This window comes from Nycticebus coucang, chromosome 22 (assembly GCF_027406575.1).
Source record: "Nycticebus coucang isolate mNycCou1 chromosome 22, mNycCou1.pri, whole genome shotgun sequence".
Lineage (NCBI taxonomy): Eukaryota > Metazoa > Chordata > Mammalia > Primates > Lorisidae > Nycticebus > Nycticebus coucang.
The window spans coordinates 41,008,729-41,034,164 of record NC_069801.1 but is presented as its reverse complement, the minus strand read 5'-3'; the positions used below and the strand labels follow the sequence as shown (position 1 = coordinate 41,034,164).

The 25,436-nt window shown below is 48.5% G+C and overlaps 1 protein-coding gene across 1 annotated transcript; it reads left to right on the top strand.

The window, feature by feature from the left end:
• The first annotated feature begins 860 nt into the window (after positions 1 to 860).
• PTCH2 (patched 2) lies at positions 861 to 24,238 on the top strand. The gene is given in 25 exon segments (XM_053575552.1): positions 861 to 932; positions 1,396 to 1,702; positions 11,031 to 11,173; positions 11,828 to 11,919; positions 12,585 to 12,780; positions 13,596 to 13,717; positions 13,862 to 13,971; positions 13,974 to 14,008; positions 14,088 to 14,219; positions 14,306 to 14,461; positions 14,549 to 14,641; positions 16,278 to 16,403; positions 16,500 to 16,618; positions 16,719 to 16,878; positions 16,880 to 17,068; positions 17,196 to 17,508; positions 17,599 to 17,741; positions 17,826 to 17,889; positions 17,892 to 18,002; positions 18,119 to 18,294; positions 18,296 to 18,400; positions 21,571 to 21,705; positions 23,006 to 23,163; positions 23,232 to 23,319; positions 23,655 to 24,238. Coding segments are annotated over 25 exon segments (3,417 nt in total). The 3' UTR covers positions 23,727 to 24,238.
• The last annotated feature ends 1,198 nt before the right edge of the window (positions 24,239 to 25,436 follow it).

Below are 25,436 nucleotides of genomic sequence, written 5' to 3'. Positions count from 1 at the left end.
TACAGATGTCTCTGCATGGCCAAAAGGAATCCTGGGTGGGTTTGAGGGAACTATGGAAAAGACTTTAGTTAGATCATACAGAGTACTGCCCTCAAAATGGACCTTATGCTTTGAAGCTATCATCAGATTTGGATATTAAATGACTCTGGGCTGCAGTGGAGAAAGTGAACTGAAGGGCGCAAGAATGGAGGTGGAGAGAGTGAAAAGAAGTCTGGGTTTGGATGGGTCTGGAAGAAAGTGTGGCCCTAATAGGGCCAGCAGACGCCCTTTCTCTGCATTGGCCTCTCCAGACTTACCCTTGGCCAGTGCGGCGCCTCTCCGGGATCTCCCTCCCTTCTCCTCCCACAGGGGCCCCCCAGAGGGCGCTGGTGGGGGTGGGGAGACTGGGTGGCCCTGCCTGGGTGGTCTCCCGCCCCGTACCCCGTGGCGTACCCCGTGGCGCCGTTACCTAGCAGCTGGGCCCTCTGTGAAGCTCCAGGTAATTTGCCGGAGGCTCAGCCAGTGGGAGCGCGTGGCGCCAGCGGCTCCCTTTCAGCGGAGATCCAGCTGCCTCTCAGTCAGCCACTGTAGTCGCCACTTGGAACAGTGCTGTGCGTGTCGGGCCAGTAGTTCTGCCTGCACGCGAGCCCCACTCCTCCGGCCGCCGTAGCCCACGGCCCACCGAGTGGGCGAGCCACGGGCCCGACCTGACCCGTGCTCCTCACGGCCACTGCTGCACACGCGTTTACCACCGCCACGCCAGCCCCTTCGCGCCCGCACTGTTCCCATGCGGGACCCAGTGGCGCAGGGGCCCAGACTAGTCTATGGGAGCATCCAGATAACGCTGGTTGGGGGCGCTCGCGCCCCCGTTCTCCACCATCATGGCTCAGGCGTCACCTCTCGGAGAGCTGTCCCTAAGCTACCCAGGTCCACTTCGAACCGCAGCACCCCAGGTGAGTAAAGAGGAAACTGGAAGAAAGAAGAGTGGGGCCGTGTCTGTCACTAAGGCCTCTGAGGTGTGATGTCTTTAAATGCCAAGTGTCACTGACTGTGTATCTAAAGATAAGTGACAGCACGGCCAGGCAAGTTGCAGACAACTTGTGTGTATCTGTGCGTGTGCATGTCTTTGTGTCTCATCTTTATCTGGCCAGTGAAAATGAATGCATCTGTGAGTTCACCTCTATATCCACCAGAAGCAGGTGTATGTATGTATGTATCTTGGAAAACAGGTCTATGACTTCCTCAGGTGTGACAGGTGTTAAATGATCCAATTTTGGGCCTGTGTCTGTGCAGGTACTTCCTGTCCTGCCTGCAGAAATCAAGAAGCTAGAGCTTGGCAGAGGGTGTGTGGGGTGAGAAGGGAAGCATCTCCTGCAGTTAGAGTGATGCCTACCTGACCTTTCTCTTTCCATCCAGATCATAGCCGGGAGCCTGAAGGCTCCGCTATGGGTTCGTGCTTACTTCTAGGGCCTGCTCTTCTCTCTGGGCTGCGACATCCAGAGACACTGTGGCAAAGTGCTCTTCTTGGGACTGCTGGCCTTTGGGGCCTTGGCACTAGGTCTCTGTGTAGCCATTATTGAGACAGACCTGGAACAGCTCTGGGTAGAAGGTGAGTTTGTAGACACCAGCCATAGCTGCTTGGGTATGGCCCAAAATAAAAACAGGGTGAGATGCTGGCCCTGGGACTGGTGGGGCACCTGCCAGCCAGAGCCTGTATACCTAGGCAACTAAGAGCACTGGAACAGCTTTCCCATACTCAATGGATATCTGCAGATGGTAGATCTTGTGAATAGATGTATGGAATATTTATCTGTGATTATGTGCATGTTTAGCATTTATTGCCAACTTTTTTTATTTTTTTATTTTTGAGACAGAGTCTCACTTTGTCACCTTTGTTAGAGTGCTATGATTCCATGGCAATCTCAAGCTCTTGGGCTCAAGTGATTCTCTTGCCTCAGTCTCCCAAGTAGCTGGGACTAAAGGTACCTACCATAACGCCCAGCTATTTTAGAGACAGGGGTCTCGCTCTGGCTCAGGCTGGTTCAAACCCATGACCAATCCACTTGCCTTGGTCTCCCAGAGTGCTAGGATTACAGGCATGAGCCACCATACCCAGCCTATTGCCAACTTTCTGTTTGTATTTTTAACATTATAGGAGGGTTTACAAAAGCAACTAAAATAAGACCCATCTTTCAGTAGCAAGGAAAATAAAACAATGTACTGGGATAGGTACAATATAATACAAAGCAGGATATGTTGTATAGGAGAGGCAAGAAGAGATCACTTCTGACTGAAAAGCAGAGAAATTAGGACTGGAAGACTGGGGAAATTGAATAAATCATCTGGACAAGCATCCACAGGGAGGGCTCATGTACCCAGGCCCCCCTGCAGCCAAGTTAATGGAAAAGCAGCACAGAATCTGCACTTTTTGTTGTTGTTGCAGTTTGGCCGGGGTGGGTTTGAACCCACCTCCCTCTGTATATGGGGCTGGCACCCTACCCACTGAGCCACAGGCGCTGCCCTTTTTTTTTGTTGTTGTTGTGAGACAGAGTCTCACTTTGTTGCTGGAGTTCTGTGGCATCATAGCTCACAGCAACCTCAAACTCTTAGGGTCAAGCGATTCTGTTGCCTCAGCCTCCCAAGTAGCTGGGACTACAGGTGTCCACCACAACACACTGCTATTTCTAGAGACAAGGTCTCGCTGTGGCTCAGGCTGGTCTTGAACCTGTGAGCTCAGGCAATCTACCCTCCTTGGCTTCACAAGTGCTAGGATTACAAGCATGAGCCAACTCACCCAACCAGAATCTGCACTTTTGAGACAAAACCCAGGGCTTTACACAGCTATGATTTAATAAAAAAAAAAAAAAAAAAACAGGGCTAGATGGAACCAAATCCTTACTTCCTTAATGAAGCATTAAATTAAAACGATTTCAGCTCAGCATCTGTGGCTCAAGCGACTAAGGCGCCAGCCACATACACCTGAGCTGGCGGGTTCGAATCCAGCCCAGGACCGCCAAACAATGACGGCTGCAACCACAAAATAGCCTGGCGTGGCAGGTGCCTGTGGTCCCAGCTACTTGTGAGGCTGAGGTAAGAGAATTGCTTAAGCCAAGGAGTTGGAGGTTGCTGTGAGTTGTGATGCCATGGCACTCTACCCAGGGTGACAGCTTGAGGCTCTGTCTCAAAAAAAAAAAAAAATTAAAATGATTTCTGGCCAGGAGTAGTGGCTCACTCTGGGAGGCGGAGGTAGGTGGATTGCTTGAGTTCACAAGTTCAAGACCAGCCTGTGCAAAAGTGAGACCCCATCTCTACTAAAAATGGAAAAACTGAGGCAAGAGATTGCTTGAGCCCAAGAGTTTGAGGTTGCTGTGAGCTATGACACTATGGCACTCTATCCAGGGTGACAGCTTGAGACTCTGGGTCAAAAAATAAAATAAAATGATTTCTTATTAATAATTTTAGCATAAAAAAATAATTTGAGCATAATGCTCTTCTTTCCTGAGGCCTGGTTTCATATGGCGCCTTTTGACGGACTTAAACTTCACTCTCTTCTTCCCTGGGAAATTTGCATTTTGTGGGCTATTTAGACCTCCCCCAGCCCTGGCCCATACACAAAGGCAAGGCCAAGGTTAGAGTCTAACACTCTTGAGTTATTTCAAATGCTGGCCAAGTCCTACTATCCAGAGCAGATGTTTCTTGGAGCCTGACTGCCATCCCTACCCTACACAGACTCACAAACTACACACTGTAGGCCAGCCCTGGGGTCCAGAGCAAATGTTTCTCTGTGCCTGTCTGCCTATCCCCAGCCTCAGGACACACACTTGCATACACACACATACACATGCCACCACCCACACCACTGCTGCCTGGATGGTCCCAAATGACTTGGATTTCCTGCCACAGAAGGAAATCCAACAACCGGAATTCCTGCAACAGTGGCAGTTCCCCTCCTGTTCCTCTTTTCTCCATTCCCCATCTAAACGCTGCTTGGACCTCAGTGGTTCTTCATTATCTGTCCTTCACTCACAACACAGGAGAGGATAGACCCCATCAATTTTGTGCTGTTGTTTAGGGGAGGGTGTTACAAGAGAGTAGGAGCCAATTCCTAGGCTTTTTTCCCTTTATTTTAGAATATCACTCTGATGTGAATTAGCTGGGGGTAGGTAAAAAGCAGTGATATTGACCTGATCTTTTCTCCATAGATCTATAGTTGAGCCTTCTCCTGCAGTTCCCTAGGCAGAAATGATGGGTATTCATTGCCCCTTTTCCATTTTGCTAATACAGAAAGCAGAGGAAGAAACAGGACATTGGCTATCAGAATTCTGGGCCAGAGTTTAGTGTCCTCACCAAATTTGCCGTGGTGAGACTTAGAATGTGACTTGTTGGGTGGTGCCTGTGGCTCAAGGAGTGGGCGCCGGCTCCATATACCTGAGGTGGTGGGTTCAAACCATGCTCCGACCAAAAAACTACAAAAAAAAAAAGAATGTGACTTGTCTTTCCTGGCCAACTTCCAACTTTAGTTTTCTTTTCTTTTCTTTTTTTTTTTTTTGAGACTGAGTGTCACCCTGGTAGAATGTCCTGGTGTCATCATAGCTCCAGATATCTTTTTCTATTTTTAGTGGAGATGGGGTCTCGCTCTTGCCCAGACTAGTCTTGAACTCCTGAGTTCAAGCAATCCACCCACCTAGGCTGCTCTGAGTGCTAGGATTACAGGTGTGAGCCACTGCGACTATCTCCTGGCCAACTTTAAAGCTAAAGTGCTCAGAGGCAGATTATGGTCTAAAATTAAAACCACAACATATAGTCCAGCTAGAACTTACAGAAACAGTGATAGAGACAGTTTGAATTTAGAGCTGTCTCTGGATGGCCATGTGGCAATTAGCTGAACCACTATATACTTGGGAGTCAAGTATACTTCTCGCTCACCTAATTGGTTACTAACCCAGTTAACTCTTCCTTCTTAATCTTTGTCATAATGAACTCATTTTTCCACCCTTGTCACTGTTTTAGTTGAGGCCTTTTTCAGTCTCTGGCAGTACACTCCTGATTGTAACATTTATATTGCTTCTAGCCACAGGAAAGGGAAAGAAAGGAAAGGAGGGAGGGGAAAGGAAGGAAGAAGATTGATTTATTCTCTGTAACAAGAAATCTGGCATATGGCTCAGCACCTGTAACTCAGTGGCTAGCGTGACAGCCACATACACCAGAGCTGGCGGGTTCAAACCCAGACTGGGCCTGCCAAACAATAATGACAAATACAACCAAAAAATAGCCGGGCATTGTGGTGGGCACCTGTAGTCCTAGCTACTTGGGAGGCTGAGGCAAGAGAATCGCTTGAGCCCAAGAGTTTGAAGTTGCTGTGAGCTGTGATGCCACTGGCCTCTACTGAGGGTGATATAGTGAGACTTGTTGCAAAAAAAAAAAGAAAGAAAGAGGCTCGGCGCCTGTGGCTCAAGTGGCTAAGGCGCCAGCCATGTACACCTGAGCTGGCGGGTTCGAATCCAGCCTGGGCCCGCCAAACAACAATGATGGCTGCAACCAAAAAATAGCCGGGCATTGTGGCGGGCGCCTGTAGTCCCAGCTACTTGGGAGGTGGAGGCAGGAGACTCGCTTGAGCCCAGGAGTTGGAGGTTGCTGTGAGCTGTGATGCCACAGTACTCTACCCAGGGTACTCTACTCAGGGCAACAGCTTGAGGCTCTGTCTCAAAAAAAAAAAAGAAAGAAAACAAAGAAAGAAATCTGGCATATAGATGTTCCAGGATGGTTAATTCCATAACCTAGGGGCATCAGCAAGGACCCAGGTTCTTTCTTTCTCCTTTGCTATCATCAGCATGTTGGATTTCTGTCCTCAGACGTATCCCAAGGTGGCTGATACAGTAGTAGAAAAAGGAAGTGATGCCTGTCTTGCATCCCCTTTTGAAAGTTAGGAAAAATCATAACCTCTCAGCTGACTTCCTGTTTGGCAAGAACTATGTAACAACCTATGCTGAAATCCTTCACTTCGCAAAGGCAATGGAATTACTGTGATTGACTTCTCAGATTAATCAAGCCTCACCTTGTGATGCTGGGGAGGATCTCAGCTGTCCTTAATCATGAAGACTTTTAGAGGTGACCACCAAAATCCAGGTCTGTTTTTAGAAAGTAGGGAAGCAAAAGATCTAGCAGCCTCTCTTACAAATCTGCGTCAACACCGCCCCCGTGTGGTCTAATTCAATCCGGACAACTCAGTCCCCTGCTTAGAGCCCTCCTACCGACATCTGCCAGATTCCGTGAAGTCTCCAAAATCAAATATAAACTTCATAGCCCACATTCTAGGCCCTCTGTAATCTCAGATGCTTCTCCAGCAGAGTTATTCGCTCTGTCCTGGCTCACTCTTAGCAGTACTGAAATGCTGAGTCTCTTGACAGTTCCCTGCACACACATGGTCCAGAACACCTTCCTGACTTCTTCCCCTGGCCAACACTTACTCATCATTCACAATCATTGGCTCCAGAATACATTGCTAGGTGATTTTAAAAAGCTAGATCAGCTCAGCGCCTGTACCTCAAGCGGCTAAGGCACCAGCCGCATACACTAGAGCTGGTGAGTTTGAATCTAGCCCTGGCCTGCCAAACAACAATGACAACTACAACCAAAAGTGGTGCACGCCTGTAGTCCCAGCTACTTGGGAGGCTGAGGCAAGAGAATCACTTAAGCCTAGGAGTTGGAGGTTGCTGTGAGCTGTGATGTCACCACACTCTACCCAGGGTGACAGCTTGAGGCTCTGTCTCAAGAAAAATAAAATAAAATAAATTAAAAAGCTAGATCATCACAACAAAAAGAAGAAAGAAAAAAAAAGCTAGATCATCTTACTCCTCTGCTTAAAACCTACCATGGGGAAGGCATGGTGGTTCACGCCTATAATCCCAACACTTTGGGGAACTGAGTTGGGAGGATCTCTTAAGGACAGGAGTTTGAGACCAGCCTGAGCAACATAACAAAGCCCCAGCTCTACCAACCCAGGAATGGATTAACAAGCTGTGGTATATGTATACCGTGGAATACTATTCAGCCATTAAAAAAAATGGAGACTTTACATCCTTCGTATTAACCTGGATGGAAGTGGAAGACATTATTCTTAGTAAAACATCACAAGAATAGAGAAGCATGAATCCTATGTACTCAATTTTGATACGAGGACATTTAATGACAATTAAGGTTATGGGGGGGGAAAGCAGAAAGAGGGACGGAGGGAGGGGGGTGGGGCCTTGGTGTGTGTCACACTTTATGGGGGCAAGACATGATTGCAAGAGGGACTTTACCTAACAATTGCAATCAGTGTAACCTGGCTTATTGTACCCTCAATGAATACCCAACAATAAAAAAAAAAAAAAAAGCCCCAGCTCTACAAAAAGTAAAAAAAATTAGCCACGAAGGGTGAATTGTAGTCCCACCTACTTGGGGGGTTAAGGTAAGAGATTGTTTGAGCCAAGAAGTTCAGAAACTGCAGTGGACTGTGATTGTACCACTATACTCTAGCCTGGATGACAGAGCAAGATCCTGTCTCTTAAAAAAAATAAACAAGGATGGTGCCTGTGGCTCAAAGGAGTAGGGCCCCAGCCCCATATGCCGGAGGTGGTAGGTTCAAGCCCAGCCCCAGCCAAAAACTGCAAAAATAAATAAACAAAAGAAAAACCTACCATAACTCCCATTTCACTTAGAGAGAACAATAGCTTAAAGGCCCTTACATATGAAATTTCTGGATCAAAGATTATGAGCAGTATTGCAGTATTGTTTTCTTCCTAGTAGTATACTTCCAGGGTAGATTACAGTGTAGTCCTATAAGCCAGCAATGAGTGGTATTAATTTTTAAATGTTTGCCACTTTGATAGATGGTAACTTACTACTGCTTTAATTTGCATTTGTAGGATTAGAAGGTGGACTCTTTTTTTTTTTTTTTTTTTTTGTAGAGACAGAGTCTCACTGTACCGCCCTCGGGTAGAGTGCCGTGGCGTCACACGGCTCACAGCAACCTCTAACTCTTGGGCTTACGCAATTCTCTTGCCTCAGCCTCCCGAGCAGCTGGGACTACAGGCGCGTGCCACTACGCCCGGCTATTTTTTGGTTGCAGTTTGGCCGGGGCTGGGTTTGAACCCGCCACCCTCGGCATATGGGGCTGGCGCCCTACTCACTGAGCCACAGGCGCCGCCCAAGGTGGACTCTTTTTCTTTTTGAGACAGTCTTATTGTGTTGCCCTTGGTAGAGTGCTATGGCATCACAGCTCACAGCAACCTCAAACTCTTGGACTTAAGCAATTCTCTTGCCTCAACCTCCCAAGCAGCTGGGCCTACAGGCACCCACCGCAATGCCCAGCTATTTTTTGGTTGTATTTGTTCATTGTTGTTTGGCAGGCCCAGGCTGGGTTTGAATTGCCAGCCCTAGTGTATGTGCCAGTGCCCTAGCTACTGAGCTATAGGCACCAAGCTAGAAGGTGGACTCTTTTTCCATGTTGGATAGCCAGTTGTATTTTCCCTTTTATAAAGATACAAAAGTGTATTTTTGTTTGTTTTGTGGGGTCTTTTAATTATTTTTATTTTAAATAAAAAGACAGAGTCTCACTATGTTGCCCTCAGTAGAGTGCTGTGGCATCTCAACTCACATCAGCCTCCAACTCTTGGGCTTAAGCAATTCTCTTGCCTCAGCCTCCCAAGTAGGTGGGACTACAGGCGCCCACCACAACACCTGCTGCTTTTTGTTGCCATTTCATTGTTGTTTTTAGCTGGTCCAGGCTGGGTTCGAATTTGCCACCCTTGTTGCATATGGCTGGTGCCATAACCACTGTGCTATGAGCGCCGAACCAAGGGGGTTTTTTTGTTTGTTTGTTTGAGACAATCTCAACCCTATCACTCTGGGTAGAATGCCATGGCATCATCACAGCTCACAGCAACCTCAAACTCTTAGACCTGAGCAGTCCTCTCACCTCAGCCTCCTGAGCAGCTGGGACTACATCACGTGCCATCATACCAAGCTAGTTTTTCTTTTTTATTTTTTTGAGACAGAGCCTCAAGCTGTCACCCTGGGTAGAGTGCCGTTGTGGCATCACAGCTCACAACAACCTCAAGAATCGCTCAAGCGATTCTCCTGCCTCCGCCTCCCAAGTAAGTGGGACTACAGGCACCCGCCACAACACCTGGCTATTTTTTTTTTTTTTGGTTGCAGCCGTCATTTGTTGTTTGGCAGGCCCTGGCTGGATTTGAACCTGCCAGCTCAGATGTATGTGACTGGCACCAAGCCTAGTTTTTCTATTTTTAGTAGAGATGTGGTCTCACACTTGGCTCAGGCTGGTCTGGAACTCCTGAGCTCAAGCAATCCTCAAGACCTGCCTCCGGCCCCCAGAGGCATGACCTGCCACCCCTGTCCAATTCAAAAGTTTTTAACAAATCTATTGATTTTGATGATCTCCCTCCCCATCCTATTTTCTCCCCACTTATCTATTCTTTTCTCATCCATTTCTTTCTCATTTTTCTGTCACATCATTTCTCTCACAGCAGCTATTGAATAACAACTCCATCTTTAATTTCCTAAGTACTTTGCCTGCATTGATTCAATTCTACCAAGGTAGTCATTGTCTCCATTTTACAGATGATGAAATCGAGACTCAGAGAATAAGTAATTTGCCCAAGGCACAGGCTAAGTATCAGAGCCAAACCTCAAAGTCAAATCTGTACAGAGCCTTTCTCCTATCCCCTACACCCATCTTCTCTTCCTATGCGTCATTTCCTGCTTTATCTGGCCTCTTATCTGTCATCATCCTTGTCAGCTGAGGTTTATCTTTTTCTCTTCCTCATTTTTTTCCCCTGAGAATTATTTTCTTTGATGTTGTCTTTTAAATTGTCAGTGTTTCTTGCTTTCTTGTCAGCTGTCTCTGGGTTCCTTCCTTCTCCCATGCCTCCTTCCCCTCAGTAAATCCACTTGCTGTGGGGAGCTTATGGCTATCCTCCCCTCCTCTCCTTCCATGTAGCAGCCTAAACCTGGTGAAATAAAGAAACACTGCAGGATAAGCCTGGGAAAGGATTGGAGAGTAGGGAAAAGTTAGGACAAGAAGGAAAAGAGTAGGTGGAAGTTGATGGGGGAGGGGCAGGATGGCTAGGAATGAGGAATGTGACTTGGCAGGAGGAAATGTGAGCATAGAGGTAAATCTATGTTGACATAATTACAAGTGTTTGGGACTGCCATGAGAGAGAAGATTGTGCAGGATTGAAAAAGAGATTGGGAAGCATCATGATCCTAGGTGGGGCCAGAGTCTCAGAGAAGCAGAACATGTGGGTCCCAGGGGATAGTAGTGACCAATAGGAAGAGACACCCCCCACCCCCACCCCAGACAGGTGGAAGCACAACTGGGTCTGCTAACCGGACCAAGTTTACAAAGCCTCCTGGGGCAGATTTGGCTCTGGCCTTCATCTTCCAAACCATAGTTTGGTCATGTCTCTTCACAATGTCCCCACCTTCCCCAAGTCCAAGTTAGTTACAGAGCATGACTCCATGGCCAGAAATGATACAGAATTTGAAGGACACTAAGATCAGGGAGACAAAGGCAGGCCTGGCTCTGTGGCTCACAGTCTGGACAGTGAGGATGGTAAAATGGATCAGGACTCCTCCTTCCCCATGGCCCACTTTTGATGTCACCCCTCCTTCCCCATGGCCCACTTTTGATGTCACCTCTGCCAGGGTACATGAGCTGATCCCACATGATGTACAGGCTAGATGTATATGGAATCCTTTCAGCAGGAACATCATGCTGAAAGGCCATCTGATCTTCCCTTAACCGTGCTAGTGCAGGGCCCATTACTACCAGGCACTCCCGTTGCTATCCTGTTCCCACATCAGTTTGCAGACAGGTATGTGGATATAAATCTATATGTGGAACAACCTGAACTAAGAACCAGCCCCAGCCCTAGACTCTCCAGTGACAACCTTTCCAGTGGCCTCCACTGTCCTTCCTGTCCTCCCTACCAGAGCTAAGAGGAACTGAGTAAGGAAGGGCTCCTTCTATGGCACTCTGTTATCCCCAGCCAAGGCTCAGCTCATGTTGATTTTCATTTTTAAGTTTTTGCCCCAAACCCAGCCAACTTGGTTCATGCTTAAACCCTGGGATTTGAACAAAATCTGCTACAAGTCAGGAGTTCCCCTTATTGAAAATGGAATGATTGGGGCGGTGCCTGTGGCTCAGTCAGTAAGGCGCCGGCCCCATATACCGAGGGTGGCGGGTTCAAACCCGGCCCCAGCTAAACTGCAACCAAAAAATAGCTGGGCGTTGTGGCGGTGCCTGTAGTCCCAGCTACTTGGGAGGCTGAGGCAAGAGAATTGCTTAAGCCCAGGAGTTGGAGGTTGCTGTGAGCTGTGTGATGCCACGGCACTCTACCGAGGGCCATAAAGTGAGACTCTGTCTCTGCAAGAAAAAAAGAAAATGGAATGATTGAGCGAGTGAGTCTCCTGAGCTGTTCCCTGAGGTGGAATAGTGGTGGAACCTTTGCTGTGGCATGGGAGGGCTCTGAGAAACACTGGGAGGCTAAAAGTAAGGAGAGGCTGAGAGCTGTGGCTGGGGAGCCAAAGCAGGAGGATTGCTTGAGGCCAGGAGTTTAAAACCAGCCTGGGCAATAGCAAGATCCCAGGCATGGTGACACACACCTATAGTCCCAGTTACTCAGGAAGCTGAGGCAAGAGGATCACTTGAGTCCAAGAGTTAGAGGTTACTGTGAGCTAGTCTGACATCCCAGCCTCTACCCAAGGCAACAGAGTGAGACTCTATGTCAAAGCGGGGAGGGGCCCTTAGGAACAAGACTGATATGGCATGGGATGTCCCTTGAAGATGATTGAGAAGCTGTTTCCATGTGTGATCCTCACCCCCCTCAACTGCTTCTGGGGGGGAGCCAAACTCCAAGGGGGCTCTGCCTACTTGCCGTGAGTGTACCACAGCCGCTCCTGGGGCCCCACTGCACCTCCACCAGGGACTTCCCTAGCAGAGATGTGGGGTGGGAGTAAAGAGGACAAACCTAAACTACCTCCTAATTCCTAATTACCTCCTAGGCCAGCATCAGAGCATGAGCTTCCCCAAGGCTCTCTCCACATCCCCCTTCTCCTTACCTCTTAAGGAAAAGAAGACCTGTCTTCTTTAGGCAAAATAGAACACAAAGATCTGTAAAATCTGAGCAAAGGAGAAACAAGATCCCTAGAAAGAGACTGGGAGGAATTAACTAGGTCTCAGCTAAGCTGTTGCTCAGGCCAAAAAGAAAACCTGTTATAGGCAGGTGTCCATATGATTATAGTAGAACCAAGTAAACAGCTTGGTAAGGGACTCAGTGGGGCTTTGTGGGCACTTTCTGTGTGTTCAGTATGTCCGTCTTGAGATTCAGCCCCTTGTATCCACCCACAGCTCACTGCAGCAACCTGGTTGACTGATACCACCTGGCAGCATTGAGAAGCTCATCCTTTTACACCCTCCATATGGAGGGACAAATAAGCAGAGGGGTACAGATAAGGGTAGGGTACAGCATGGGTCCCAGAACAGTAGTCTAGGGGGTGGATATTGATCCCTGACCCTAACCAACCATAGGTTCTCCCCCCAGGGGCCACCCTGATATCCAGTGGACCAACCTGGATCCAGAGCAGCTGCTAGAGGAGCTGGGCCCCTTTGCCTCCCTTGAGGGCTTCCGAGAGCTGTTAGACAAGGCACAGGTGGGCCAGGCCTACATGGGGCAGCCCTGTCTACACCCTGATGACATTCATTGCCCACCTAGTGCTCCCAACCATCACAGCAGACAGGTGGGTTCTAGCCAAGTCTGCCAGGGAAAGGGTGCTTTTCCTCCCCTTCCCCTGCTCATATGTTTCTCTGTTCTGAGAAGGAGCTGATTGTGCTCTTTGCTCTGTTCCCCATTTCCTGGACGTTGGTACCCTGCTGTCACTGTGCTAGATGAGTGTTCCATTTCCATTCTGTTCTCCTAAGGAACCCTGAGATGGTATATGTATCCCTTTTTCTTTTTCTAAGCCCAAACAAAGCTGGACTTTATCAAAATAGACTCTTACAGGCTGGGTGTGGTGAAGCATGTAATCCTAGTGCTCTCGGAGGCCAAGGCAGGTGGATTGTTGAATTCAGGAGTTCTAGACCAGCCTGAACAAGAGTGAGACCCTGTCTCTACTAAAAATAGAAAATTAGCTGGGCATGGTGGAGCATGCTTGTAGTCCCAGCTACTTGGGAAGCTAAGGCAAGAGGATTGTTTGTCAAGCCCAAGAAAAAAAGACTTGTACAGGGATACTGAGAACAACATAGCTAAGCATGAATATTATACCTCATTTCCAAGTCTTGGAATAGAGTACTTTTTTCAAACCCTACCAAAGTTATGCCAGCTCCTTCCAGCAGCCTATTTCCAGAACTCTTCACCCTCTATGGCCTCATATCTGCAGGACGCTAGCTGATCATTATTAAAAAGTAATCAAGCGGCTCAGGAAAATAGTTCTCTATACTTTAGGCCTACTGAGTTCTGTGGTAGGCTTGGTTCCTGGAAGTATAAGCCCAAGGATACCCAGTTATCCACACCCAGGGCCTTGTGTATTAAACTCCTTGTCTCCCCCACCCCCAGGCTCCCAGTGTGGCTCAAGAGCTAAGCAAGGGCTGCCACAGCTTCTCCCACAAATTTATGCACTGGCAGGAGGAGTTGCTGCTGGGAGTCATGGCCAGAGACCCCCAAGGATAGCTGCTGAGGTAGGTCCTCCCCTGGGAGTTGCTAAGGGGACTCTGCAGGAGAATCCACACTCTAATACCAGGCAGCTCTGGCAAAAGCACCTGCACACCCCTCACCAGGCCTTTGGGCCATCTCTGACCCTGATTCTCCTGTACCCCCACCAGGGCAGAGGCCCTACAGAGCACCTTCCTGCTGATGAGTCCTCACCAGCTGTATGAGCATTTCCGGGGTGACTACCAGATACATGACATTGGCTGGAGTGAGGAGCAAGCCGGCAAGTGCTACAGGCCTGGCAGAGGCGCTTTGTGCAGGTCAGTGTGGACACAGACAAGGAGGAGCACCTGAAGCCACCCCTTCCTCCACTCTCTCAGACTCACCCTATCTCTTCAGCTGGCCCAGGAGGCTCTGCCTGAGAACTCATCCCAGCAGATTCACGCCTTCTTCTCCACCACCCTTGATGACATCCTGCATACATTCTCTGAAGTCAGTGCTGCCCGTGTGGTGGGAAGCTATCTGCTCATGGTGGGTCCTGCAGGGTACTTTGCCCCCTCCTCCACTCAGTGCCCACCCCGGGAGCTTCCATCTGAGACTGTCCTCTCTCCACACAGCTGGCCTATGCCTGTGTGACAATGCTGCGGTGGGACTGTACCCAGTCCCAGGGTGCTGTGGGCCTTGCTGGGGTGCTGCTGGTGGCCCTGGCAGTGGCCTCAGGCCTTGGACTCTGTGCCCTGCTTGGCATCACCTTCAATGCTGCCACTACCCAGGTATACCAGGATTGCAAAGCAGGCTTTTTGGGGTGCCATTACCAGGCTGCACAAGTCCTCCAGCTGTTCACCCCTCTGTCCCTCCAGGTGCTGCCCTTCCTTGCGCTAGGAATCGGTGTGGACGACATATTCCTGCTGGCACATATCTTCACAGAGGCTCCACCTGGCACCCCTCTCCAGGTGAGGCTCAGCCTCCAGCTGGGGGCCATCTGAGGCAGATCAGCAGAGTAGTTAAGAGCCTCTTAGAGGCCGTATGTAGTGGCTCACACCTGTAATCCCAGCATTTTGGGAAACTGAAGCAGGAGCATCATTTGAGGCCAGGAGTTCAAAACCAGCCCAAGCAAAATAGCTAGACTCCCCACCCCTCTCTCTACAAAAAATAAAAAATTAGCTGGTTATGATGGAACATGCCTATAATTCCACCCACTCAGGAGGCTGAGACAGGAGGATTCCTGGAACCCAGGAGATTAAAGTTGCTGTGAGCGGGTGGCGCCTATGGCTCAATCGGTAAGGCGCCGGCCCCATATACCGAGGATGGCAGGTTCAAACCCGGCCCCGGCTGAACTGCAACCAAAAAATAGCCGGGCGTTGTGGCGGGCGCCTGTAGTCCCAGCTACTCGGGAGGCTGAGGCAAGAGATTCACGTAAGCCCAGGAGTTGGAGGTTGCTGTGAGCTGTGTGAGGCCACAGCACTCTACCGAGGGCCATAAAGTGAGACTCTGTCTCTACAAAAAAAAAAAAAAAAAAGTTGCTGTGAGCTAGGCTGACATCACTGCACTCTAGCCTGGGTAACAGAGCAAGACTGTCTAAAAAAAAAGGAAAGGAAACGGAAAAAAGGCTAGAACTTTGGGAGGCTAAGGTGGAAGGTTTGCTTGAGGCTAAGAATTTAAGACCAGGCTAAACAACATAGCAAAAAACACCTTTACCAAAAAAAAAAAAAAAAAAAAAATGGAAAAGCAGGGTAGTGTCTGTGGGGCGCTGGCCCCATATACCGAGGGTGGCAGGTTCGAACTCGGCCCCAGCCAAACTGCAACAAAAAGAAAAAAAAAAAAATAGCCAGGCATTGTGGTGGGCGCCTGTAGTCCCAGCTACTTGGGAGGCTGAGGCAAGAGAATCGCCTAAGTCCAAGAACTGGAGGTTGCTGTGAGCTGTGATGTCACAGCACTCTACCAAGGACGACAAGGTGAGACTCTGTCTTTTAAAAAAAAAAAAGGAAAAGTTAGCTGGGGTGTCACCTAAGGTTCAGTGGGTAAGGCTCCAGCCCCATATACCGAGGGTGGTGGGTTCTAACCCAGCCCTGGCCAACTAAAAAAAAAAAAAGAAAGAAAAAAAAGAAAAGTTAGCTGGGCATGTTGGCATGCTCCTCTAGTCCCAAATACCTGGGAGGCTAAAGCAGGAGGATCACTTAAGCCCAAGAGTTTGAGGTTGCAATGAGCTATAATGATGCCACTGCACTCTAGCCTAGGCAACAACAGAGCAAGACTCAAAATAATAAAGGAGCCTCTCAAAAATAAAAAGAGCCTCTTGGTTCAGGTGACCTTTGGCTGGCAATTAACCTCTGTACCTCAGTTTACTCATCTGCAAACAGAGGTAATAATAGTGCTGTGTCCTAAGGAATGTTATGGAGATCAGCAAGATAATTCAAATTGAGTGCTCAAAACAGCACATGACACATGTGGCACTCACTAATGTTACCTGCTATGCTATTATTACCCTGCCTCTGCCATCCCAAGTTCCTGAGCCTCCACTTCACTCTACCTTGGCATAGTTCCTCCCTCCCAATGACCTGAGGCCATGTCCCTGCTCTGTCCTGGCAGGAGCCCACGGGAGAGTGTCTACAGCACACAGGCACCAGTGTTGCACTCACATCCACCAACAACATGGTTGCCTTCTTCATGGCTGCCCTAGTTCCCATCCCTGCCCTTCAGGCCTTCTCCCTGCAGGTGAGGCCTTTGGAAAGTACATGGCAGGCCCAAGGTGGGTATGGAGGTGGGGGTGCACTTCATCCAGCCTTTGTGCCCCTCCTGTCCATCCCCTAGGCAGCCATCGTGGTTGGCTGCACCTTTGCAGCCGTGATGCTTGTCTTCCTAGCCATCCTCAGCCTGGACCTGCGCCAGCGCCACTGCCAGCGCCTGGATGAACTCTGCTGCTTCTCTAGGTACCATCCCTGACCCCCACCCCCTTCTTCCATTGATACTCCTCTGTCCCCTCACCAGCATTTAAGCACAGACCTATCATCTATTCTCTGTGCCTTCTAGCCCCTACTCTGCTCAGCTGATTCAGATTCTGCCCCAGGAACTGGGGGATAGGACAGTGCCAGTGGGCATTGCCCACCTGACCACCATAGTTCAAGCCTTTACTCACTATGAAGCCAGCAGCCAGCATGTGGTCACCATTCTGCCTCCCCAAGCCCACTTGGGGGCCCCCACCTTCTGACCCATTCAGCTCTGAGCTCTTAAGCCCCAGAGGGTCCACCCGGGACCTTATAGGTCAGGAGGAGGGAACAAGGCAGAAGGCAGCCTACAATTCCCTACCCTGTGCCCGCTGGACTCTTGCTCATTTTGCTCGCTATCAGTTTGCACCCTTGATGCTCCAGTCACATGCCAAGGTAAGACTGGGGAAGGCAAGGCAGAGACTTAGTGTCTCTGAGCCCCAGGAAGGGCAGAGGGCTATGTCCACCACCTGAGGGCTGGAGAGCAGTCCTGGGCTACCACCTTAGTTGCCATTTCCTATAGGCCATGGTGCTGGTGCTTTTTGGAGCTCTTTTAGGGCTGAGCCTGTATGGAACCACTTTGGTGCAAGACGGGCTGGCCTTGACAGATGTGGTACCTCAAGGCACCAAGGAGCATGCCTTCCTGAGCACCCAGCTCAGGTACTTCACCCTGTATGAGGTGGCCCTGGTGACTCAGGGTGGCTTTGACTATGCCCACTCCCAACGTGCCCTCTTTGATCTGCACCAGCACTTCAGCTCCCTCAAGACTGTGCTGCCCCCACCTGCCACCCAGGTACCCCGCACCTGGCTGCATTATTACTGCGATTGGCTACAAGGTAAGAAGCAAGGAGACTATAGGGAGGGGTGCTGCAGGGAGAGGCCTCGGGGACCACAGGCTGATGGTGCCCTATCCTGTTCTCCCCCAGGAATCCAGGCTGCATTTGACCAGGACTGGGCTTCTGGGCACATTACCCTCTACTCATACTGCAATGGCTCTGAGGACAGGGCCCTGGCCTACAAGCTGCTCATCCAGACTGGGGATGCCCAGGAGCCTCTGAATTTCGACTAGGCTGGGAGAGGGCTAGAGGTCAGGTAGCACAGAGGGGCTCCGGGCCACATGGGGCCAGGCCTTCAGCCCTTTCTGCCTCTGCAGCTGACCACAAGGAAGTTGGTGGACAAAGAGGGGCTGATTCCACCAGAGCTCTTCTACATGGGACTATGTGGGTGAGCAGTGACCCCCTGGGTTTGGCAGCTTCTCAGGCAAACTTCTACCCCCCACCTCCTGAATGGTTGCACGACAAATACGACACCACTGGGGAGAACTTTCACAGTGAGTCCTGGGGGAACTCAACAAGAGCCTTGACCTCAGCTCTCCCAGGCCCTGACCCTGTTGGCCCTCCTCACTGTTCCCTGTGCTCACTGGCCCCCTCCCTCTCCCTTCCACAGTCCCACCAGCTCAGCCCCTGGAGTTCGCCCAGTTCCCCTTCCTGCTTTATGGCCTCCAGAAGACTGCAGACTTTGTGGAGGCCATTGAGGGGGCCTGGGCAGCATGTGAAGAGGCAGGCCAGGCTGGGGTTCACGCCTACCCCAGTGGGTCCCCCTTCCTCTTTTGGGAGCAATATCTTGAGTCTGCGGCACTGCTTCCTGCTGGCTGTCTGCATCCTACTGGTGTGCACTTTCCTCCTCTGTGCCCTCCTGCTATTCAACCCCTGGACAGCTGGCCTCATAGTAAGTACTTTCACAAGGGTAGGGTCAGATTAGCACCTCACCCTGCCCTGCCCATAATCCAGGCGTCGTCAAACTATGGCCCACTGGCCACATGAAGCAGTATGAATGTATTTGTTCCCGTTTTGTTTTTTACTTCAAAATAAGATATGTGCAGTGTGCATAGGAATTTGTTCATAGTTTTTTTTTTTTTTTTTTTAACTATAATCCGGCCCTCCAATGGTCTGAGGGACAGTGAATTGGCCCCCTGTTAAAAAAGTTTGAGGATCAAAACCAGGAAAAGACTCAAACAAAAAGGAGAATTTCAGACCAATCTCACTCATGAATATAGATGGAAAAATTCTCAACAAAATCCTAGCCAATAGATTACAGCTTATTATCAAAAAAGTCATTCATCATGATCAAGTAGGCTTCATCCCAGGGATGCAAGGCTGGTTTAACATACGCAAGTCCATAAACGTTATCCACCATATTAACAGAGGCAAAAATAAAGATCACATGATCCTCTCAATAGATGCAGAAAAAGCATTTGATAAAATCCAGCATCCTTTTCTAATTAGAACACTGAAGACTATAGGCATAGGTGGCACATTTCTAAAACTGATTGAAGCTATCTATGACAAACCCACAGCCAATATTTTACTGAATGGAGTAAAACTGAAAGCTTTTCCTCTTAGAACTGGAACCAGACAAGGTTGTCCTCTGTCACCTTTACTATTCAACATAGTGCTGGAAGTTCTAGCCAATACAATTAGGCAAGACAAGGAAATAAAGGGAATCCAAATGGGAGCAGAGGAGGTCAAACTCTCCCTCTTTGCTGATGACATGATCTTATACTTAGAGAACCCCTAAGACTCAACCACAAGACTCCTAGAAGTCATCAAAAAATACAGTAATGTTTCAGGATATAAAATCAATGTCCACAAGTCAGTAGCCTTTGTATACACCAATAACAGTCAAGATGAGAAGCTAATTAAGGACACAACTCCCTTCACCATAGTTTCAAAGAAAATGAAATACCTAGGAATATACCTAACGAAGGAGGTGAAGGACCTCTATAAAGAAAACTATGAAATCCTCAGAAAGGAAATAGGAGGATATTAACAAATGGAAGGGCGGCGCCTGTGGCTCAGTGAGTAGGGCGTCGGCCCCATATGCCGAGGGTGGCGGGTTCGAGCCCAGCCCCGGCCAAACTGCAACAAAAAAATAGCCAGGCGTTGTGGCGGGCGCCTGTAGTCCCAGCTACTCGGGAGGCTGAGGCAAGAGAATCGCGTAAGCCCAAGAGCTAGAGGTTGCTGTGAGCCGTGTGACGCCACGGCGCTCTACCAAGGGCGGTACAGTGAGACTCTGTCTCTACAAAAAAAAAAAAAAAAAAAACAAATGGAAGAACATACCATGCTCATGCATGGGAAGAATCAACATTGTTAAAATGTCTATACTTCCCAAAGCAATCTACCTATTCAATGCCATTCCTATCAAAGTACCTACATCGTACTTTCAAGATTTGGAAAAAATGATTCTGCGTTTTGTATGAAACCGGAAAAAACCCCGTATAGCTAAGGCACTTCTTAGTAACAAAAATAAAGCTGGGGGCATCAGCATACCAGATTTTAGTCTGTACTACAAAGCCATAGTGCTCAAGACAGCATGGTACTGGCACAAAAACAGAGACATAGACACTTGGAATCGAATTGAAAACCAAGAAATGAAACTAACATCTTACAACCACCTAATCTTTGATAAACCAAACAAGAACTTACCTTGGGGGAAAGACCCCCTATTCAATAAATGGTGTTGGGAGAACTGGATGTCTACATGTAAAAGACTGAAACTGGACCCACACCTTTCCCCACTCACAAAAATTGATTCAAGATGGATAAAGGACTTAAATTTAAGGCATGAAACAATAAAAATCCTCAAAGAAAGCATAGGAAAAACACTGGAAGATATTGGCCTGGGGGAAGACTTCATGAAGAAGACTGCCATGGCAATTGCAACAACGACAAAAATAAACAAATGGGACTTCATTAAACTGAAAAGCTTCTGTACAGCTAAGGAGACAATAACCAAAGCAAAGAGACAACCTACACAATGGGAAAGGATATTTGCATATTTTCAATCAGACAAAAGCTTGATAACTAGGATCTATAGAGAACTCAAATTAATCCACATGAAAAAAGCCAACAATCCCATAGATCAATGGGCAAGAGACATGAATAGAACTTTCTCTAAAGATGACAGATGAATGGCTAACAAACACATGAAAAAATGTTCATCATCTATACATTAGAGAAATGCAAATCAAAACAACCCTGAGACATCATCTAACCCCAGTGAGAATGGCCCACATCACAAAATATCAAAACTGCAGATGCTGGCGTGGATGTGGAGAGAAGGGAACACTTACACTGCTGGTGGGACTGCAAACTAGTACAACTTTTCTGGAAGGAAGTATGGAGAAACCTCAAAGCACTCAACCTAGACCTCCCATTTGATCCTGCAATCCCATTACTGGGCATCTACCCAGAAGGAAAGAAATCCTTTTATCATAAGGACACTTGTACTAGACTGTTTATTGCAGGTCAATTTACAATCGCCAAAATGTGGAAACAGCCTAAATGCCCACCAACCCAGGAATGGATTAACAAGCTGTGGTATATGTATACCATGGAATACTATTCAGCCATTAAAAAAAATGGAGACTTTACATCCTTCGTATTAACGTGGATGGAAGTGGAAGACATTATTCTTAGTAAAGCATCACAAGAATGGAGAAGCATGAATCCTATGTACTCAATCTTGATATGAGGACAATTAATGACAATTAAGGTTATGGGGGGGAAGCAGAAAGAGGGATGGAGGGAGGGGGGTGGGGCCTTAGTGTGTGTCACACTTTATGGGGGCAAGACATGATTGCAAGAGGGACTTTACCTAACAATTGCAATCAGTGTAACTGGCTTATTGTACCCTCAATGAATCCCCAACAATAAAAAAAGAAAAAAAAGAAAAAAAAATCATTAAGACTCACTGGGGCTTGAAATCACAGACAGGAAGGGGAAGATAATCAGACACAAATAATAAAGTAATGCATACTTTAAAAAAAAAAAAAAGTTTGAGGATGCCTGCCATAGTCCTTCCTGCCAGTAGCCCTCTGTGAGCCCTGCCTTCCCCAGGTGCTAGTGCTGATGATGATGACCGTGGAGCTATTTGGTATCATGGGTTTCCTGGGCATCAAGCTGAGCGCCATTCCGGTGGTGATCCTCATAGCAGGAGGGATTGGTGTCGAGTTCATAGTCCACATGGCTTTGGTGAGCACAGGCACCCAGATGGGCTGATTCAGTATTCAGCCAATATTGCTAAAGCACCTACAATGTGCTGAGTACTGTTTAAGAACTGGGTATATAAGAGCAATACAGTCTTTACTTCTGAGGAACTTAAATTCTAGAAAAGTACAGATAGTCATCAAGTCATGAAATAAGCAGCCACTTCAGTGGAAAGGAGTGAACAAAGTTTAAGGACAGTGGCTGGGCAAGGTGGCTCACACCTATAATCCTACCACACTGGGAAGCCGAATCCACTGAGTGGATTGTTTGAGTTCATGAGTTCAGGACTAGCCTGAACAAGAGTGAGACCCCGTCTCTTAAAAAAAAAAAAAAAAAAAAACTAGGCAGGTATTATGGTAGGCACCTACAGTCCCACTTACTCTGGAGGCTGAAGAAAGAGCATTGCTTGAGCCCAAGAGTTTGAGGTTGCTGTGAGCTATGATGCCATGGCACTCTACCCAGGGTGACAGAGTGAGACTCTGTCTCAAAAAAATAATAATAATAATAAGGACAGAATGGAATGTAAGAGAAGGGGAACCAACAATTCTTTTGAATGGCTTTACTGTGGAGGGGATCAGAGAAATGGGATGGTAGCTGCATGGCAATCTGGGCTTAAAGGAGAAAGGCCACAAAGACAGAAATACTAGAACTGAGGAGGACATAGGCCTTTTCCAAAGCTGTATGTTCCCTAGCTGAGGGGGGGCACAGTCCAGCTGAAAGCACCAACACAAACCCAGTCAGACCCCACAAACAGCTCCCTTCTTTTCCCGTAAATAGCCCTATTATTATTCTAAGAACACTATATACTCCTTGAAAACAAAACAAAAAAGCCAATAAGAAGAAAAGAACAAAGGAAGAGTTAGAAATCCTCTGAAGTGCTGCCCTGAGGAGTAGTAATTCTTAACCACTTTGGCATCTATCTTTCTACACCACAGGTTGGCAAACTTTCTATAAAGGGCCAGGTGGTAAATATTTCAGGCTTGGTGGGCCACAGAATCCCCAGTACAACTCTGCCATCATAGCACAGAAGTAGCCACAGACGATACATTAATGAGTATGGTTATGATCCAACAAAACTTTATGCACCAAACAGGCTATAGTTTGCCTGCCCCATTCTGTACATCTGAGTCTGACCTCACCAGACACACCTATAAAGTGTTACCTAAATGGACTCGTGTGTGCCTCCCATGGACATAGTTCACCTGGCCTCCTGTGGGCCAAGGTATGGGGGAGCCCTAGGGATTGATACATCTGGGGACATGAATGACCTGGCCATAATTGGCAGGGGGGCAGTTCTAGGACTACTCTGTTCTCCCAGGGTAGCCAGAACCTACAGGCAGCCTGTTCCCTTGAGCACACATTTGCTCCTGTGACTGGTGGAGCCATCTCTACATTGCTGGGTCTGCTCATGCTCACTGGTTGCAACTTTGACTTCATCATAAGGTAAGGAGGCAGGGCCTACCTGTGCTAGCCTCAGTGCCTGCCTTGGCTGACCTTGCAACCCCATCCAGGTACGTTTTCGTGGTGCTGACAGTGCTCACATTCCTGGGACTCCTCCATGGACCTGTGCTGCTGTCCATCCTGGGCCCCCCACCAGAGGTGACCATACTCTTTCTCGGCCCCCACCCAAGGGACTGGTAGTGATAGGCTAGGGACAGAGTCAGGGCTCTCTCCAGCAGGTGCCACCCACTGAAGGTGATAGCCTTTTCCTTTCCCCAGACACCAGGCTCTTGCCCCTCAGCCCTCCTGGTTTCTTCTCAGCCCCCTCCTTAGCCTTCTAGGATCTAGAGCAATGTGCTGAGTTTGCTCCAGGCCCCAATGTCCTGTCACTTGTCACTAGCTTCCCGACAGTCTTAGTGATCACAAGGGAAGTGCTGCAGGATATTGTGGCCCCATTAGTCCCTGGGCTCACTGGGGCTGGTATCTCCTTCCAGGTGGTACAAATGTACAAGGAGAGCCCTGAGGTCCCGAGCCCCTCAGCTCCACCTGGGGGTGGGCTCAGGTAGGGGATGTCCCCCACCCTGCCCCAGAGCTTTGCCAGAGTAACTACCTCCATGACTTTGGCCCTGAACCCACTCCCACTGCCTGGTGCCTATATCCATCCAACCTCTGATGAACCCACTTGGTCCCTTGCTGCCATCCCAGCTGCCACTGACTCTGACGATTTCAGTTCTAGGGGATCATGCCCAGCCACTGAGTAAAAGTGCAAATGAAGCATGGAGAGCTTGCTTTGGCCACATAAAGTCACTGGGAGGCAATGGGTTGAGTATTGAATGTAGGACGCACCCGCGGAGGGCCCTGCTGCTGCTGCTGCATCCCCTCCCCTGACTCAGTATCACAGACCTCCCTGATATCCATACAGAACAGCCTCCCCTAGGCTGTAAGCAGCCTTGCACACTCAGGCCTGTGTGTCAGGTGGAGTGAAAGCCAGTGCATCAGACTGCCATGCAGCCCTGTCACTCACCTGCCCCACACTGCTGCCCACGCAACAGACCAAGTCTGAGGAATCCTTGAGCAACCTTTCATCAGTTCTGGTACCTTCTGCTTGGTGGCTTCTGGGTAGGCTCTCTGTATCCCTACCCTCCTCATACCACATAAATTATTTATATGAAAAGATGTTTATTTTTGTAGTATATATAGATGTTACCTATGCTAAAAGTTTTATTTTTAAAAAATGAAATATACTCTATATGAACTCATCTCAAATGACTTTGGTGCTTTACTCTCATAGGAGTTTGCCACTGAGGATCAGATCCTAGAAAGGACTTCTGTGGTATCAGAGCATGAGGTCCTGAGACCTCCACCTACCCTTCTCTAGGAAGGAAAGATCCCAGACTGAGTTTTTCTCATATACTTGGTAACATCATCTAGATTATGTACTCAGTATATAAAATGTTGTAAATTTTTTTGGTGTCAAACCCTAGTGTGTGGCTTTCAGAGCCATCATAGTTCAACCCTGCCCACCCCTTCAGACTCATCTCCCACCTCCCTGCTTCATCTGCATGGGGACTGGGGCATGGCAAAAGGGCAAAGCCATGCAACAGATGGAAGGTGAAAGAGTACAAGCAAATCAGGAAAGTAATTAAGGCATGCCGGGCCTTGTGGCTCACACCTGTAATCCTAGCACTCTGGGAGGCTGAGGCAGCCTGAGCAAGAACGAGACCCCATCTCTAAAAGTAGCCAGGTATGTGGTGGGCACCTGTAGTCCCAGCTACTCGAGAGACTGAGGCAAGAGAACCACTTGACCCCAAGAGTTTGAGGTTCCTGTGAGCTATGACGTTACAGCACTCTACTGAGGGCAACAAAGTGAAACTATGTCTCAAAAAAAAAAGGAAAGAGGGGCAGCGCCTGTGGCAAACCCGTATGCCGGAGGTGGAGGGTTCAAGCCCAGCCCCGGCCAAAAACTGCAAAAAAAAAAAAAGAGGAAAGAAAGTAATTGAAGGGCGGCGCCTGTGGCTCAGTCGGTAGGGCGCCGGCCCCATATACCGAGGGTGGCGGGTTCAAACCCGGCCCTGGCCAAACTGCAACCAAAAAATAGCCGGGCGTTGTGGCGGGCGCCTGTAGTCCCAGCTACTCGGGAGGCTGAGGCAAGAGAATCGCTTAAGCCCAGGAGTTGGAGGTTGCTGTGAGCTGTGTGAGGCCACGGCACTCTACCGAGGGCCATAGAGTGAGACTCTGTCTCTACAAAAAAAAAAAAAAAGAAAGAAAGTAATTGA